General features: G+C 33.5%; 3 protein-coding genes across 4 annotated transcripts; 1 reads left to right on the top strand and 2 right to left on the bottom strand.

Moving 5' to 3' along the window:
- Window positions 1-430: 430 nt before the first annotated feature.
- On the bottom strand, window positions 431-6,650 carry LOC143216433 (uncharacterized). 2 transcript variants are annotated; one of them, XM_076439476.1, is made up of 8 exons: window positions 6,424-6,561; window positions 5,569-5,614; window positions 5,125-5,476; window positions 2,889-5,045; window positions 2,727-2,786; window positions 2,580-2,630; window positions 2,392-2,475; window positions 431-1,019 (listed from the first exon to the last, which is right to left on the bottom strand). In XM_076439476.1, the coding sequence occupies exons 1-8, from the start codon at window positions 6,425-6,427 to the stop codon at window positions 903-905; spliced, it is 2,871 nt and encodes a 956-aa protein (XP_076295591.1). In that variant the 5' UTR covers window positions 6,428-6,561; the 3' UTR covers window positions 431-902. The 2 variants fall into 2 exon arrangements, with proteins under 2 accessions (XP_076295591.1, XP_076295592.1); XM_076439477.1 differs by having other exon boundaries at window positions 5,348-5,476; window positions 5,569-6,650.
- Window positions 6,651-6,726: 76 nt separating this feature from the next.
- Window positions 6,727-12,152, top strand: LOC143216437 (cyclin-dependent kinase 2). Its single transcript, XM_076439483.1, has 5 exons — window positions 6,727-6,861; window positions 8,535-8,730; window positions 8,806-9,078; window positions 9,169-9,372; window positions 9,467-12,152. Exons 1-5 carry the CDS (start codon window positions 6,746-6,748, stop codon window positions 9,575-9,577), a joined length of 900 nt encoding a protein of 299 aa, XP_076295598.1. The 5' UTR covers window positions 6,727-6,745; the 3' UTR covers window positions 9,578-12,152.
- LOC143216439 (uncharacterized) lies at window positions 6,920-14,486 on the bottom strand. The gene is made up of 2 exons (XM_076439486.1): window positions 11,629-14,486; window positions 6,920-10,980 (listed from the first exon to the last, which is right to left on the bottom strand). Exon 2 carries the CDS (start codon window positions 10,864-10,866, stop codon window positions 10,483-10,485), a length of 384 nt encoding a protein of 127 aa, XP_076295601.1. The 5' UTR covers window positions 10,867-10,980; window positions 11,629-14,486; the 3' UTR covers window positions 6,920-10,482.
- Window positions 14,487-18,665: the final 4,179 nt, after the last annotated feature.

The following is an 18,665-nucleotide window of genomic DNA, read 5'->3' as shown; positions in this document are numbered from 1 at the left end:
ATATATATATATATGATATTGGTCATGCGAAAAGGGACTGGGACCCTTCCAGTCTCTTTTTTTCACATGACCAATCAAATATATATATATGTATATATATTAATTATATTTAATTAATATTTTTGGACCTGCAAGATATCTTGAATGTCCTACGAACGTATTCCAAACGGCCTATGAAAGTTTTCTCAACGGCTTGTGTTACATATACCTTACGTTTTAAAAACATCCCAAGAATGTCCATTAGACATCTAAAAACGTATTCCAAACGGCCTACGAAAGTTTTCTCAACGGTCTGTGTTACAATACCGTACGTTTTAAAAACATTCCAAGAATGTCGATTAGACGTTTTTTAGACGTTTAATGGATATTTTTGGGACGTTTTTAGAACGTACGGTTTAGTAACAAAGCCGTTGAGAAGACTTTCGTAGGCCGTTCGGAATACGTTCGGAGGACATTCAAGACGTCCGTAAGATACCTTGAATGTCCGACAGCATACGCATTTAAGACGTCTTCAAGATGTCTCTGTGTTATCTGGGTTATATTAGGCACTTCTTTTAAGAATATTTTTTCGTTTCTCCTCATTTTACAATAGTATTATAGATCGTTAATTTTGCTTAAGATAGTTATTATATAAATATATAAAAAAATTAAGTTTAACTTCGTTATCTTAATTATCGACTTTGAAACGCACCCTTTCCGTTCTCTCCTCTCACTCATTTCCAGTAGCTGCCAAAATTTGTTGGTATAGCTTAGTTAATATACATAAATTTTCTCTTTTAATTGCTAATAATAACATTATTTTTCACTTAAAGCAATAATAAATAAATAAATAAAACAGTATAAAATTCACATTTCAAAATTACAAATAGTACTTGTTGACTATATACATACAATAACTACTTTTATGATATCGAACATTTGTCCGCCTTTTCCGAATTTGAACGTTTTTTATGATTTTGAGTTTCAGTTGCTACCGTCTTAGGTTCTGTATTGCCAACTGTTGCTTCAGGATTCAGTAGCTAAATAATTAAAGATTTGTATGTAAGTCACTGTATATAATATTCGAGGAGATCGGGGCTAGTTGACTACATAATTCCTTTTAATTGTTATTTTATAAAACAGATGGAGCTGACTGGTGCTCCTATTCCGCAATAGTGAAACATATGAATGACGAAGCCGCCATAGACGACGCTCGCGCGTGAACACTCACACACCGCTAGGGTACTCTCACAGACCGCAAGACCACGTATACGTACGCGAGGATTGCAAGGGTCCGGCACTTCTGATTTCTCGATAATGCAAAGACGGGGTTTTTTAGTAGTCAAAATCGCTAGATGAAAGATCAATCTGGGCACTGTTCGCCTCAAAAGTCCTTCTTTTACGTTTCCGAGCAATGGTTTTGCAATATTCGGCTGCATATTCCCCGTCGGAGATGCTAGTACGCCGGCGTGACTGCAGCGTCATCTGACGGGCAACATGCGACGGGCAACATGCAGCCAAATATTGCAAAACCATTGCTCGGAAACGTAAAAGAAGGATTTTTCAGGCAAACAGCGCCCTAGATTGATCTTTCATCTAGTGATTTTGACTACTACAAAACCCCGTCTTTGCATTATTGAGAAATCAGAAGTGGAATCCCGGACCCTTGCAAACCTCGCATACATACGTGGACTAGCGACTAGCGGTGTGTGAGTGTACCCTAGCGGTGTGTGAGTGTACCCTAGCGGTGTGTAAGTGTTCACGCGCGAGCGGCGTCTGTGACAGAAACTCGGCATTTATGTCAATAAAAATAAAACGTCGAAAAATGTCGACGGTAAGCAAATATTTTTGTTTCGGTTATTTATAAACTTTTGTCGACTAAATTCTGCTAAATATTTTGTCATGAATATATTTCACGGAAGTTTTGTACCACGTGCAACCCGGAATGTCGGATAGGATTACTTAATTAACATAAGCATATGTAAAAGTGTAAATGAATTCAAAGATTATTCTTCTAAAATCAATGAAAATGCAAACATATTGTATCCTGAGCAGGTAAGACTGTTTCAAAAAGCAGTTACATGACAGAACATTAGAAAAGTGAGAAAAACAAGACAAAGTGCTAAAAAGCAGACATGATCATAAAAGAAGCAGTAAGAAAAGTTGAGAAAAAAAAATAATAAAAACAAAACTCAAAAACTGTTGAAAATTTTTAAACATTTAAAAGCAATACTGCAACTTACAGTACACTCAATCAAAACTGTTTTTCAAGTTAAGCCTATAAATCTAAGTAAATGTATACATTTTTGGTACACAGCAAATCAAGAAAATACCAATGGTTCAATTATAAAAATTAGTTAAATAGGTCCAGTCTCTCCAACTGGTTTACTTGCAAACTATGCTGGAACTTACCGCACATGCTTGGAAAGTTGACATATGAGATAACTTTGGATATAATTCATTCTCCGTCTCACAAAATACTGGGGCACTAGGAAGCTGAAAGAAAGAAATTCTTCTTTACTTATATTCATCCTCAATAAAATTTCGAATATTCAAAACTACAATATCATATATATATATATCGATGTACTAGTACTTACATAACAAGGTTCTATATTTGCTACTAAACTGTAGTTGCTTGGAGGAACGGGCTAGTATTAAAAAAAAAAGAAAGAAGTATATAAATAAGCAGTATATACATAGATACTAATAAAAGTTATAGAGAGAAAGGAGCACTTATTTTCTACCTGTGGCTGATTGTTATGTTGAAAGTGATTGGGGTTCAATACATTTTCTATTGAGCTCATCTGAAATGAATATAAAACTGATTATAATTAGAAAAATAAAAACATAAAGCACAATTGTAATTTATTTTTTGATTAAATTACTTCTAAAAAAAGCATACATACATTTATATGTTGTTCTGTTGTTTTTAAAGGTTTCATTTGACAACAATTAGGAAAGTGATTACGTTCACCACAGTTCTCACACTTATGTCCCCAAGCAGGGCAAGCTCTTTCAGCATGCTTTCCGTTACATTTCCTACAGTTTCGTCTGTATTGTGTACCTGATGTTACGCTACTTCGACGAGCTGTATTCGTGTTGTGATTACTATTCATACCTTTAGAATCTATTTTAACCTTATCATTAACATCATTACAATTTTTTCCAAAAACCAAATCTGTATGATTACTGACATTATTACCATTTTTAGCATCTGTCTTAGTTTTGTCACCAATATTATTCTTATTTTCTTTACAAGCAGTGCTCAAAATGTTACTACCACTATTATGCATTTTAGAATCTGTCTTAGCTTTGTTACTATTGTCACTATGTCTTCGATTGGTAGTGCCAATAATGTTATTACCACTCTTATCATTTTTAAGATTTGTCTTATTGTTAGTCTTGTTACCAATATTAGTATTATTTTCTTTGCAAGCAGTGCTCAAAATGTTACTACCATTATTATCCATTTTGATATCAGTTTTAGCTTTGTCACTCTTATTATTCTTAGGATTTGTCTTAGTCTTATCACCAATATTAACATTATTTTCTTCGCAAGCAGTGCTCAAAATGTTACTACCACTATTATCCATTTTAGTACCTGTTTTAGCTTTGCCACTCTTATTATTTTTAGGATTTGATGTTACACTATTTCGACGAGCCGTATTCATGTTGTGATTACTATTCATACCTTTAGAATCTATCTTAGCCTTTATCATAGTATATATTATATTAATAATCTTAGTCTTTCTAATATCAATACCAAAATCTCCAAAAACCAAATCTATATGATTACAGACATTATTACAGACATTACCATTTTTAGCATCTGTCTTAGTTTTGTCACCAATATTATTATTTTCTCGACAAGCAGTGCTTATAATGGTACTGCCACTATTATCCATCTTAGCTTTATTACTACTATCACTATGTCTTTGATTGGTAGTGCCAATAATACCATTAATATCAGAACCAAAATCTCCAAAAACCAAATCTGTATGATTACTGACATTATTACCATTTTTAACATCTGTCTTAGTCTTGTCACCAATATTCTTATTATTTTCTCGACAAGCAGTGCTCATAATGGTACTACCACTATTATCCATCTTAGCTTTATTACTACTATCACTATGTCTTTGATTGGTAGTGTCAATAATATCATTAATATCAGAACCAAAATCTCCAAAAACCAAATCTGTATGATTACTGACATTATTACCATTTTTAGCATCTGTCTTAGTCTTGTGACCAATATTCTTATTATTTTCTTTGCAAGCAGTGCTCATAATGGTACTGCCACTATTATCCATCTTAGCTTTATTACTACTATCACTATGTCTTTGATTGGTAGTGCCAATAATATCATTAATATCAGAACCAAAATCTCCAAAAACCAAATCTGTATGATTACTGACATTATTACCATTTTTAGCATCTGTCTTAGTCTTGTGACCAATATTCTTATTATTTTCTTTGCAAGCAGTGCTCAAAATATTACTACAACTATTATCCTTTTTAGTATCTGTTTTAGCTTTACTACACTCATTAATTTTAGGATTTGTCTTAGTCTTGTCACCAACATTAGTATTATTTTCTTTGCAAGCAGTCCTCAAAACGTTACTACCACTATTATGCATTTTAGAATCTGTCTTATCTTTGTTACTAGTATCACTTTGATTGGTCGTGCCAATAATATTTTTGCAACTCTTATCATTTTCAGGATTTGTCCTAGCCTCAACATTAATTTTGGCATTTACTTTATTATTTGAATTTTGTTTCCCTTCAGCAACCTTTTTATTATTACTATTGGAAGCCTCTACTACTGCTATTTTATCATTGTGTAAAGCATTAGTTTGAGTTTGTCTTTTTTCAACAACGTTTCCATTATTGTTTTTATTTTGAGCTTCATGTGCTTTACAAATGTGTAATATTTTTGGCAAATTAAGATTTAGTGTTTGGAACAGTTTTGATCGAAACTCCTTGTTATGGATACTTGCTATCACTTTATCTCTGACTATGCTGTCACTTAGGTTTCCAAAATTACAAGTTTTTGCTTTCTCCTAAAATATGTAAAAATATATGATAATGTATGTTTAATAAATTAAGAGAAACACATGCAAACGTATAGGTAGAGCATACAATTAAATCAAGTATATATATTTCAATTGGTTCATCTTCCGCTTGGAATCTTGTGAAAAAATTGTATCGATCTACAAGTTCATTTCTCATATTGCTAAAGAAGACATCAAGTCTTTCTAATACACGAATCAGAGTACTGAATCTATAATTTAAAATACGATGGATTGATGGGTCCCTTAGAGCATCATATCCTAACAAGCTTCTTAAAATAGTAATTTTATACTCTTCTGGTTGTTCGTAATAATTGTTCCATTCCATAAACTCAAGAAAGCATTGTTTCCATATGAGCCAGTTTTTATTCATATCCCCAGTACTAGACATTATTAATGGTAATATCATTTTTATGTTATACCTTGAGAATAACAATTAATAATATAAGTAATACAAATTAAATGAAATCTTTTATAGTACCATATAAACAGAATTTAAAACCACTTTACTTACTTGATTTTCTTAAAGTTTGATTCCTTTTGAAATTTTCCGATTTGCACTAATAAGAAATCACACACAATATCAGAAACAATTATCACAAATGTTTTAAATTAACAGTAATTCTTGCAACCGATTCAGTCATCTGACTGACGATAGTGAAAATTATACGTCGACGTATTTAACTTTCGTCGATCTAACTATGTCTCTAAAGGTGATGTTTGAATCTACATACAAACAGAGTGCAATCGTGTATATACTTACTTCTGTTTGTAACATGAAAATCTCAAGGTTGTAACGGATTCATAGTATATTTACAGAGTGTCTTACAATTAGTATTCATTGTAGAATCAGAGAAGAGGTAATATTACTTGAACAAATAAGTTAAACATATAAAACAAAATTTTATAATGGGATCTCGTTTTTTAGATTTTGTAACTCGTAGTACACGTCGTGGAGCCTTTTTGTTCGGAACAGATGGTTTCGGTACTTTCCCGCCAATTTAACTGCTCTTATAAACCATATTTTTAAAGCTTCGCGCAATTTCCTTTAATACATAGGTTGATGTATGGGGGCGGTGGCATCCAAAATCCTTCTCAATTCGTTTCAACCGCTGTACGGTTGGATTATGGGAATCAGAGAGTATTCCCATAGAAAGTGGGCTTATTTAATTACTGGACTGCGGATCTTTATGCATTTATAGCATAATTCAGTAGACGAAATTCAAAATTGTTGAAAAATTTTCAAAATTGAAGATGTATCAGAGATGTATCAATTTAGTTTTTATTTCTTGCAATCGATGCAGATAATTTTTATTTTGCATAAAGATCCGCAATGTATTAATAATAATGCATTATTGAATTTATTTACCCATTACGATACAGAATATCTAGTAAGATGATCTACTTTACTATTCGGTTTTATCGATTTCTCGCGAGAATTGAGATTCTAAAATATTCTCAACAAAAATGGCGGCAATGTAGCACGCATGTCAAGTGATTTATTTAGCGGTGTTGATAAACAAACAATTTTGATTAAACAACACCTACAAAAGTGTTTAGATATCAACGATATTGTTAGTTAATGTTCTATAAATATATAATTTCAAATAATATCAGAACAGTGATAAAAACTGGCAACTAAAACGGAGTGTCAGAGGACGACCGACAACGTCGAACGTGGCGTTGAGGTTATGGACAACTTCGTTAAGATCGAAAAAATAGGGGAAGGGACCTATGGGGTGGTTTATAAAGCGAAAGATAAACTGACTGGGAAGCTGGTGGCACTTAAGAAAATTCGTCTCGAGACGTATGTCATTTATAACATTTATTTATAAATATTTTCTATTTTTTTATGAATATCTGTATCGAGTTCTGAGAAGTTTATAATTCTACATTAACTACAAAATGAACATTTAATTCTTTCATTAAGCGACAGAAATCTTATTGTTAAGTCTACAGCACATTTAAACGTATATTCTATATAAATATATAAAAGTAGTACTTATTTATATTTCACACAAAATACTGTCCATTGTCTTAAAATTATTCTTTTTATATTTAGCTACACATGCAACATTGAAAGTTAGAATTGGTTTACTAGAACATCTTTCATTGTTATATGTGTGTTGTAGTATAATTATTTATTAATCAATAAAAAAATGTTTAAATAGAACACTTCTATAAGCATGGACACCTAATACTTATTCGAGGTAACTAATCCCTATAAAACTTTAACTTATTATAATTTTTTGTTCCCCCTCATTTACGTTTATAAGAGAATGTTAGTATTTTAAAACATTTTTGTACTTTGCAAAATTAAATATTTGTTCATTTTGTAAATAACTGGATAACTATTTATGTTGAATTTGTTATTCTCCTTTATAATACAAATAACATTTAAAGGAAATCAATTAATCATATCAGCTAAGCTTTTGCTTACATGCATTGCTAACATATCTGCTAATTTGCACATTGGGGTCAGCTGAATCTGCAGGGGCCACGTTACACTAAATTTTCGTAGCACCACATTATTCAGCTTGTCCCATTGTGTCATGCTCGCCTGGTTTTTAGTTTTACAGCTTTTAATTAATTCAGTGCAACTATTAATGCTATCAATGGATTTTTCCTGTATAAGTTTGTCCTACATCATTTGTTTTACTAAATGTACAGTATAATGCCAAATGACTGTCTATGATTTATGCTTATTGGAAAACTAGTTAATTATTTTTGTTTTACATGTATAATAGAAGAAGAATTTAACTTTAACGAAAGTTGGCAGGTCATCTCAGAAATAATGTTAATTTAGGTACTCCAAAACATATACAGAACCAAATGATAATCTAAAGATAATATGATGTATGCGATAGTAATTCAACTGTTTTAATCATTCATTTTATATCTGGTTACAAAACTGTTTAGAGTTAGATGAAATTCTTTTGAGAGTTACAGCAGCTTATCCATTTTCACTTAAAAAAATTCATTGTTTAAAAATTATACACTGCATCACCTCCTGCATAGTTTGTTGAATGTGAATTTTCTATTAGCTATCAATTACTAATACAGTAATAGATTGATTGTTTCTTATGATCAAAACATTATTATGAAGATCTTATTTTTCATATCTAGTTAAAAAGTTAGTTTTTGATTAGTTTATATTCATTGTTTATACATATAGATTTGTACTTCTAATAAAGTTTAATAGTCTTGCTCCTTTTTATATAAATATGTTATGTATATGTTATATAAACATAATACAAGCATCTTGGAAACTATCAATTCCAAACAAACAAAAGTATTAACTCTGGGTTGACCTACTTTTAAAAAATGTACCCTAAATCTCTGTGTACCTGTTAATTTAAATTTAGTTGTATACTGTTTTGTAATAAAATATATTATAAGTATTATAAATATTTTATTACATGTATGGATATTATAAATATTTTATTCCACCATCGAATGTTAATATAAAATTTCTATCAGGGAAAGCGAAGGTGTTCCATCCACTGCTATTCGAGAAATATCAATATTAAAGAAACTTACTCATCCAAATATTGTACAGTTGTTTGATGTGGTAGATGGCGACAAACATCTTTATCTTGTGTTTGAATTCTTACAACAAGACTTAAAAAAATTACTAGACTCTGTTAAAGGAGGATTAGATCAGGCTCTTGTAAAGGTATTGCTCTCAAAAATAATCAGAATTAAAAGTAGGTGCATGCATTCTTCAAAGACAAGTCTGTTATTTTTGCAGAGTTATCTATTTCAATTATTGAATGCAATTTCCTTCTGCCATCTTCGTTGCATCTTACACAGAGATCTAAAACCACAGAATCTGTTAATAGATCGGGAGGGCTACATAAAATTAGCAGATTTTGGATTAGCCAGGACTTTTGGTGTTCCTGTTCGAACATATACGCATGAAATAATAACCCTTTGGTACAGAGCGCCAGAGATTCTTTTAGGAACCAAATTGTATTCCAATGCTGTGGATGTGTGGAGCCTTGGTTGCATATTCGCAGAAATGGTATTGTAATTTTAATATGAATGAAATACTATATGAATGAAAATGAAATATGTTAGATTTAATAATAATCTTAATTTTTCAATCCCATAGGCAACCAGGAGAGCATTGTTTCCAGGAGACTCGGAGATAGATCAGCTTTTCAGGATATTTCGTACACTAGGTACACCCGATGAAAGTATTTGGCCTGGAGTGTCACAGCTACCTGATTATACATCAAGGTTTCCAAGATGGGAATCAAAATGCTTCGAAGAAGTTTTACCTTCCTTTAAGCCTGATGCCAAAGATTTGCTTTTGGTGAAAATCATATTTTTACAGCAAAATTCAAAATCAACATTTAACACATTTACCTCTATGTCAATCTTAATATATTTCTTTTTTTTTTGTATAGAAACTCTTGACTTATGATCCAAATCAGAGGATAACAGCAAAAAAAGGATTAAATCATCCTTACTTTACCGGAGTTACATTAGTTCCACCACCACTGCCAAAGAAAAATTAATATAGACGCACTATAATAATTTACTGTATTTTATAGTTTTTTTACATAATAGCAAAACGTCGCCAATAATATAATTGTTCAAACCAAGTATTTTTAGGATCATGTTTTCCAAACGTACTTTGAATTCATCATTCCGGAAGTGTTTATGTAGCGAATACATATCTTGTTATGTACATTAAAAATCATACACACATATTTATATTACATTACATTGCTTTAAAATGTCCTTTGTTTTTAAAAATTATCATTATCCTTTTTCTTAGTAACAACACGTAATATTTTTTATTTTTATTATTTGTAAAAAAATATTTATATTTGCTTCTGAAGATTTTAATGGAAAATTCCTTCAACATCGTTTTCTATTGAAACCAATACATCTGTATTCTGTAAAATTATGTATATTAAATATTAGTAGTGCATAGAAACATATTTTATTGTATTACATATGTCCATGTGTAAGTGAAAGGATAACTACGTCTGCGCTATAGAACTACATTCAAAGTTCTATTTTATACAAATTATTTAATAAATACCAAGAATTTGATGAGTGAGAAATCGATACGTCGTTTTAAATTTTTTTGCCTATTCTTCCATCAAAAATTTATCAACATTCGTATTAATATCAGTACTGTTAGATTTACAATACAATTTGCTACACACTTCGTTTGTGTTTCATTTTAGAACTCCTTACTAGAAATTGTGAATAAATATTACTTATGAAATTATTGATTTATTTCGTTAGTAATTAATTATTCGTTTCAGGACCTTTTTGTTAGTATGACTTTATTAATTATTGTATATTAACAAATGAAAATTTTATGAAGCTATTATTTCAGACTTCGATCAAATCTGGTTCGTAAATGTTAAATAATTGATCGATAAGCTTGCAGTAGTACGAAATCGATTCAGTGTGCCACGCTGTTTAAATGTTTGGAAGGCTCTATCAATTTCGGTAGACTGATTTTGGAATCAGTTTTAGAAATCGGTATGGTTTCTGGTGGCGTAGGAGACGGCGCTAATTTTGGAAGTCGTATATTTTTCGGAGATGCTTTTCTGGGTGTATTGGGAGAAGATTTGTCCGGGCTTTTCAATCGTGGATTGACGGGATATTCTGGTGAAGGAGATTTTGCAATTTTCTCATCCGCAACAGCTTTAATGTTCGCCAAATTTAGATTCTTTCTTGTTTCACTTGCTACCTTCACAGTTTCTTTAGGCGAAGAGCTCTTTTTTGATTCAGCAGCTTCTGAAGATTTGGCGAAACTACTTCTAACCGCTTTTGGTGTTACCATAGAGGATGGTGATGGTAGCTTTCGTATTTTTGTTGGAGTGGTAGGCGGCGGTTGCGGTAAATTTTCCTTCAACAATTCAGTAGCATGGGTATTGACCTCTTCAACGTTATCAATCTGCAAAATACAGATTTATAATTAGTCTGGGGTATTTTTGGACACTCACAAATTTCGGCACTTACGTAATCAATATTATTGATAATTGTGATATATTCTATTTTGTTAAATTGTAAAAAAAAAGTTAAATTCTAAGAAAAGAATTTTATCTTATGTCATAAATAGACTGGATTTTAGGCATTATGAGATACTCATATTATTTTTCAACTAGTTGAAATTATTAGGGAAATAAATCAATGTCTACGTAGTTTTTGTATCTTGTAATTACAGACATTTTTAATTTTGCATAAAAATATGCAGTCTTGTCATAAATATCTTCCGTTTTATAATAATCAATGTTTTCGGTAATTTGCCGTCATTGGATTAAAGTTTTTATAATTCCAAATGGAAATGTAAAGAAAGAAAATAAAATTTAAATTGCAATAATAATAGTTAGAATTGAAGTTTAATTTACACCACTATACTCAATGTAAACTGTGACGTTATTGCTATTATTTAGTTATTATAAGTGAAATTTCACCGTTGGGTGCGGAAGTTATACTTATGATTTAATTCAAAGAAGTATGAAATTATATTATACATAAGTAGAAGTATGAAAGTATATTACTGATCATTAATCGAAAAATTGCAAAATTTGTGCAGACTAACCTTGATATACAGAGGCGGTGATAAGTAGCGTTCATTTTGTGTCCATCGTGTATAGTATGCGAAGGTGAGGTACACTCTGTGCGTATTAATCAACGCAATTGAAGTGATAATGTACTAAATATAATTTAATATTTAAAAAAGAAAGAGTTAAAAACGGCTTGTGTCTATCTAGAATTTTAGCACTAGTTTCAAAGCTGAATCTCACGTTTAAAACGTGTGCTACAAGTAATACTGGTACCTTTGTGCAACAGAATGGCGTTAATAAATAAATATATTCATAGAATATTTGTTCAAAAATCTCTTGATCGTTACATACAAATCCAGAATTTAACAGTAAACGTGAAGACTTTCGCATACTGTATCTTTTAGGGAAGTAAACAAATTTTATCTTAAAATATTATCAAATAATCGTTCCCTTGATTAATTCGCATACCTGAGTTTATTAAACGATCTGATACTGATTGAAAACTCGTGTTTGCACGAATGATAGTTTCGAATTGTAATAAATCAAAGAGGCTAATAAATATTGTATGTATCTATCAAAAAATGGCTGTAAATACACAACAATCGATTACATTTTCCATTGTGGTTAGCTGTGTCTTGCGTTTGTTCTTTCTTTCTATTTCTGTCCGATTTAAAAAAAGAAATGGTATCGTTTCCACTGTATAAACAGGTACTTGGTAACCAGTGCGATATTGTAGCTATCGATGGTGTTAGAACAATAGTTTAATTATTTGATATATGCCGCCTCTTCGTCTCATGCTGTGTATAAAAAGCAATAGTACATATGTCTACTACGTATATCTACGACCTTGCAACTGCTTGTGCAACAAATATACAGGGTGTGGCCGGACGGATGGTACAACCGAGGTGATACTACATGTAAAAATAAGTCGAAAAAAAGGAATAACATTTTTTTGTTTGACGCTTTGTTTTCGAGAAAATCGAGTTTAAAGTTCCGCCAGGTTCGCGTGCTTTGGTAATTAGTACATATATGTACAAAGTGGAACTGGTTGATCATGGTCAGACGCGTCATACGATTCCTATATGTATTCGCTGCATTTCCAAACTCGATTTTCTCGAAAACGATGCCTCAAACGAAAAAATGTTATTCCTTCTTTTTGACTTATTTTTACTTGTAGTATCAACCCCTGCTCGGTTGTACCACCCGTCCGGCCACACCCTGTATATCTAATTCTTTTCTGAATTGTTTTGATAACTATACACCCAGTTCTTGCAAACGAGAACGTTAGATAAACTTCACTGATTCGCAAATGAGAGAACACATTATTAAAGGGATTCTTTCAAGATTGTTATTGATGTAGGTATGCGGGATGAACGTTGCACAATTGTGTTTTATGGAGTGATTACTCGTGGTCATTGCGACAATTCAATATTATTTCATTTGTTGCCGAAATGCGAATCGTCAGTTGAATCGAAGTGTATGTATAATAATAATCGATGTGGAAGCAATAAACATGTATTACATATTCACCTAGATTGTATGAGAGTTGTTTGAAAGCGATGATGCGATCAAGATTTTTTCCTTGAAATGTTTACTTAGTCGATGTTATTTTATATTCATTCATCTCTTCCCATCCATTCGCAATTTTCTTATAGAATACTACCCATCTTATTGTACATCAGCGACGAGATTTCAGCGCTTATTTCAGTGTGTGTGTAATAAATAAAGATAATATGTGTATCTACACTATCGATTATCAATTTATCATATTCTATTATTCAAACGCAATGCCGGTGCATTGAATGTGATTGCACGTTGCGTTCCTAGTGTTTTCCTCTTACCTCTGACAACGAAGTTCAATTATTCGATTATTTAAGGGGGTAGACTCGGTTCTAGGATTGCAAGGGTACGTGGTACGCGTTCTCATTTCTCGGTAATGCTAAGATGGGGGTTTTCAGTAGTCAAAAGCGCTAGATAAAAGATCAATCTGGGCCGCGAGATCGCCCTCAAATGTCCTAGTTTTACGTTTACGAGGCGTAATCTGCCTTGTTAGAAAGTAGCTTTATGAAAATAGCTACATGCGCAGCTGTATGCTTCCGAATAATGAAAATTGCGCCTCAAAAATTGGACTTTCGAGGGAGATCGCGGCCTAGATTGATTTTTTATCTATATAGCGCTTTTGACTACTGAACAATCCCACCTTAGCATTATCGAGAAATGAGAACGCGTATCCCGCACCCTTGCAATCCTAGAAAAACGAGTCTATCCCCTTAATCATCTACGCCAGGTCTGGGCAACTTGCAACTCTCCTTACTTCTGAATCCTCCCCAACAAACTCCTGTGGAGTGTCGGAAACGGTGGGGAAACGGTACACTGATAGTGGTGGCAGTCGAGAAGCGACAGCGGGGAAGAAGTTGCCCGGGCCTGATCTATGCTCATGGAAGTAATTAAACTTAAACATTGTCATCTTGAACCGGCGCTTCCCAAATATATCGAGTTACCAATTATTTGTTAGAAATATTCTCACTGTGATACCAGTCACGTTAAAGTTTATCGCAATGCATCATTCAAAATTTTGCTTACAGAAGACGATCGACAAGTCCAATCACACGTTGTAACGTACGAAGTGGCCGTTGAAATAAATATACTTTTATTCCTGGTGAAAGTAATTTCAATCCAGTTAGCGACTTTAGCAACAAATAGAATACGCCCACGAATGTCGGTCTCGATTGTATTGAATCATCATAGTAGATCTTAAATGATTAGTAGACTGCGGATTTTTAAGCAAAATAAAAATTTTTTGAGACATAGAATTAAAAGTGTACTTTCTCTTTCAATAATTTCAACGAGTCGAAGATGGCGTAACAATGTTTTTAGATTCTTTTAATGCCCTTACAGTTTTGTATTTCATCTATTCATTTTTGTAATAAATGCATACAATCCGCAGTCTAATGTTTAGAAATTATGTTTAATAGCATTTCTGCTTTTCTTTATACTTTCGAAGAATTATCCTGCTCTCTCAAGGTTACATCAGATAAAAATGTAAAAAATCAGCGGTCAATTGTTTATTTACTTAAATTGTTCGTTCCTAATTACTATGTTAACGTTAATAGTGACGGACCATATAGTGACTGAGTTAACTTTTAAAATAGGAAATCCCAAACTAACAGAATGTGTAAATTGACAAAAATTCTTTGTCTATTGTACTGTAATCAAATAATATGTTTCTGTACAGTGTTGAAAGAATATAGAATATTCAAACAGAGAGACAGTTACATATGTTTCAACTTCTTTAATAAAGGTTGTTCTTAAAGGAAAACATTGTATTAATTTATCGTTAGAATCGATTATAGTATATCGTATTTGCCATTAGGTGATTATATCCTTACCATTAACTTTCAGAGTATCGAAATAATTACGAATGGATGCGTATGCAACACAATGTGTAGTTTTGGGCTGACGAATAAATTTTTTCATTCTTCTCCAATGTGATGCTTGCATTATACTTACAGTGCGGATGTTTATGCGAAATAAATATTTTCGAAATCACTCTTTTAAGTGAAATAAATTAAACAAAAATAATATTTTAATAAGTCTAAATTATATTTATCATAAAATATCCGCGGTCTACATTTAATGTAAAAAATAAATAATACAATAAATACTTCCCAAAGTTCTCGAGAGAAATTTTCTAAAAACTGCATGAAAATTTGTTGGTCAACCCAAAATGGTTTCATGTATATTTATATATTTAAATTAATTTTATCCTGATTATAATAAATAAGTATAAATGAAATTGAATCGAGTTTTTGATAGTCTGAGAATTAAAGCAAGATAATTAAACGGGTATGACGTGTACAAGGAATGTGAGAATTATTCAAGCGTATTATATCATGTACGGAGCGTACACAAGAACGGTGTTTCTTCGACGACAACGTAATTATTGTAAGATAAAACATGGTTTTATTGGAAACTTCATCTCGAATATACAATCGTTATCGTTACTATGATGTTTTTATTTACTATACACTTTGAACTTAATTGTACAGTTCGCTCTATTAACGTATACTCCGCACATGCTTTTGATTAACAGTGATGCACAATAGTAGTTCAGTTTTCTTTTCCGTTTCAAATGACGACGCGTGCTTTATAAATCCGCCATTTTTCCCGATAGAACAAAGCCGTCGCCGTTTGGAATCGTTAATCGATATTATTTATATGCTCGTTCGTGTGATTAACGTCAGAATATACTTATAATTAGCATGGCAAGAGCAAAACTTGCACAATTATAGCCGAAAAGTTTTATGCATCACCATATACAATGTGTCCTCTATAACTCAACTATTCTAAATACGAAGTATCTGGCTTTAACCCGAAAGTAGGCGAGTACGCGAGTGATCATTGCACACGTACAGTCTTGAAATTTTTCACGAATTTCTACAAACATAACACCGATTATTCACCATTCGGTTTTTGGTAGAAATTCTCATTTTGCGATAAACACTCATTCAATATTACACTGTTCGTATGTGCCAGTAAAGGAACAGTTGTACAATTTGGCGAACAAGGTATAGCAACTTCGCGTGTGTTCAAACTTGAAATTGTATTCATCAGTCTCGCTTTAAAAGTCAATGTTTCACGAGGTTCTCACGAGCTTGTTATACCTTGCACAGCAGCTGCAAATTTGATTCGCACTTGTTACCTTGCACGTTCAATTGGAGCTTCGAAATTCGTTACTTAGATCTGGGGTGACGAACTTCTCCGCCGGGAGCCACAGAACCCCCACTACCAGTGCGAAAGTGCGACTCTTCTCTCTCTGACTTAGGCGAAGTTACCCCCACTACTTGGCTTGCTGAACGCAGGTGGAAGAGAGGGGTATCATGCCTAAGTCACAGAGAAGAGTGGGGACGAGAGCCACCAATTCGTCACCCCTGTTTTAGACAATCAATTATTATATTAAATGTTTAAATATCTGATGCCGTGCTTAATACTTTGTTTATCATTTCTCCGACGAGACACAGTGTCGCTTGCAATTGTTCTAGAAACCATTCCGATAGTAAACTTATAAACTAGATTTTCATACAATTGTATTTAAAAAAATGATTTACTAAATTCTCTTCGAATGACGTTCATCAATAATCTCTTTCTCGGTAGGAAACATAGCACTTTCAAGTCTTATTCATTCTGTACAATTATAATGCAGTAGAATCTCGATTATCCGAACTGTACAAGGACACCTGAGAGTCGTACAATAGAACAGTAACTTAATTAAATTGCTAGCTTCAATCTGTACTGATCTGTACAATAAACAGTGATGCATTGTCGCCTTAGATTGAGCTAGTTGAAGCCTCAAGTCGGTTCGAATAATTGATGTTCTGCTGTATATGCAATGAAAAGTCATTTGCACAGAATATTTATACTTACTGTTCGAAAGCAGGATGAATAATATGATGGTTCGGGCAATTACAAGCGACACGGTGCATCACTTAATAAACAAAGTGTACGTTTTAATGTGCAGGCTAACGGTGTGTGCGAAGACATGTGATGTGTCGCAGAAAAGCTGAATTTACGCGAAGACCTATGATCGCACGATTTCCTATTGTTTTTAAAGTTCTTCGTTAATTAGCATCACGATGATCGCGTTTATTGTTACAGCACACGCAAAGCTTCGTCCTGATCTATCGGCAATAGCTTTGTAATTTCGTTCTACCCTGTCGGTTTAACAAAAATACACCTACCCACGGGCTATGAGTCACATTTCTAATCGATTTGAACATTGAGTCTGTTGCTATGCGAATCGTACGTTGTACACGTGTTTGCGTTCGTCCCGTAAGGACGCGATCGTTTCCAGACCGTCATGAGAAATGAGAATTCGCTTCTTTTCTTTTATAATATAATCTAAGTGTATCACGTGACCGCGTTTCCTTTTCAGATCGGAAAAATGTGATCCGGGAACAACGAGCTCGTAGACGCAATGGTCGTGAACACAGCGGCCTTATTGCGAATATACAGTGTGTTCCAAAAATGTTGTAGTTCCTTGAAAGGGGTGATTCCTGGGGTCATTTAATGTAACTTTCTCCTTTGCGAAAATGTTCTTCGTGGCTTTGTTAAGGAGTTATTAAGCGTGGCGTTGGCATTGGCCGAGCCGTGATCCGTTCACAGTAGCCGCGCTCTGATTGGTTCGCGTTTCTCGCGAATAGCTCCTTAACAAAACCGCAGAAAAGATTTTTGTAAAGGGAAAAGTTGCTTTAAATGACCTGAGGAATCGCCTTCTTTCGAGTCATAATTGAGAAAAGCCCCTTGTCCCTTACCATAAACACTGTCCTGGCGGTGTAATAGTTGTTGTAACAAAGTGATAGCTTTATAAAAATTCACGGAACCGTGCTCGTAATCAGAGTGACACAACTTCGCTGAACTCTATACAATGAGATGAATAGTACTGGTTCGTTCGTACGAGAAGCCCCTCATTTTTGCAATCTGAAAAAGCGTCGCGAATTATCCCCCCTTCTCTCTTTCTCCCTCTCTCTCATTCCAAACAATGTCCTCTCGATATCCGTTCCGCGATTCCACATCGTTCTTCCTATAAACTAGGGATGCGCGGGTGCCGGAAATTTCGGGCTCGGGTCGGGTCGGGATCCCGAGAGTTTCCAAGCAGCCGAATAGAATCAAATTTGATGATTCCAAAAATTTGTAATCGCATTGCTATGACGCTTTTCGCATTTCAACTTTTTGGATACATTGCAAAGTTACGGTATCACAGCCCGTCCCGGCCCGACTACGATTTCGGGTACCCGCACACCGCTACTATAAACGTCTGGCTCGTCCACGTCGAACGACCCGCGCGATGCGTCGAGAGAAAACCAATGATTGTTAAACTAACGATGCTGTAACGAGTACTTTGTGGATAAATGCGTTGGTAGGACGAAAAACTCATTCGTCGTCACGTACATAGATGGTTGTCGTATCACGCTAGAGTCACGTACAATACATCGTACACGTATATCGATCGGAAGGGCGCACACGTACGAGGAAGAAGACTCTCCTGGCCGCCCTTCACAGCGCTTTTCTTCTT

The sequence above is a fragment of the Lasioglossum baleicum genome, chromosome 15 (assembly GCF_051020765.1).
Source record: "Lasioglossum baleicum chromosome 15, iyLasBale1, whole genome shotgun sequence".
Taxonomy (NCBI): Eukaryota; Metazoa; Arthropoda; class Insecta; order Hymenoptera; family Halictidae; genus Lasioglossum; species Lasioglossum baleicum.
Note: the sequence above shows the minus strand (reverse complement) of the source record. Positions and strands in the feature narration are given on the sequence as shown.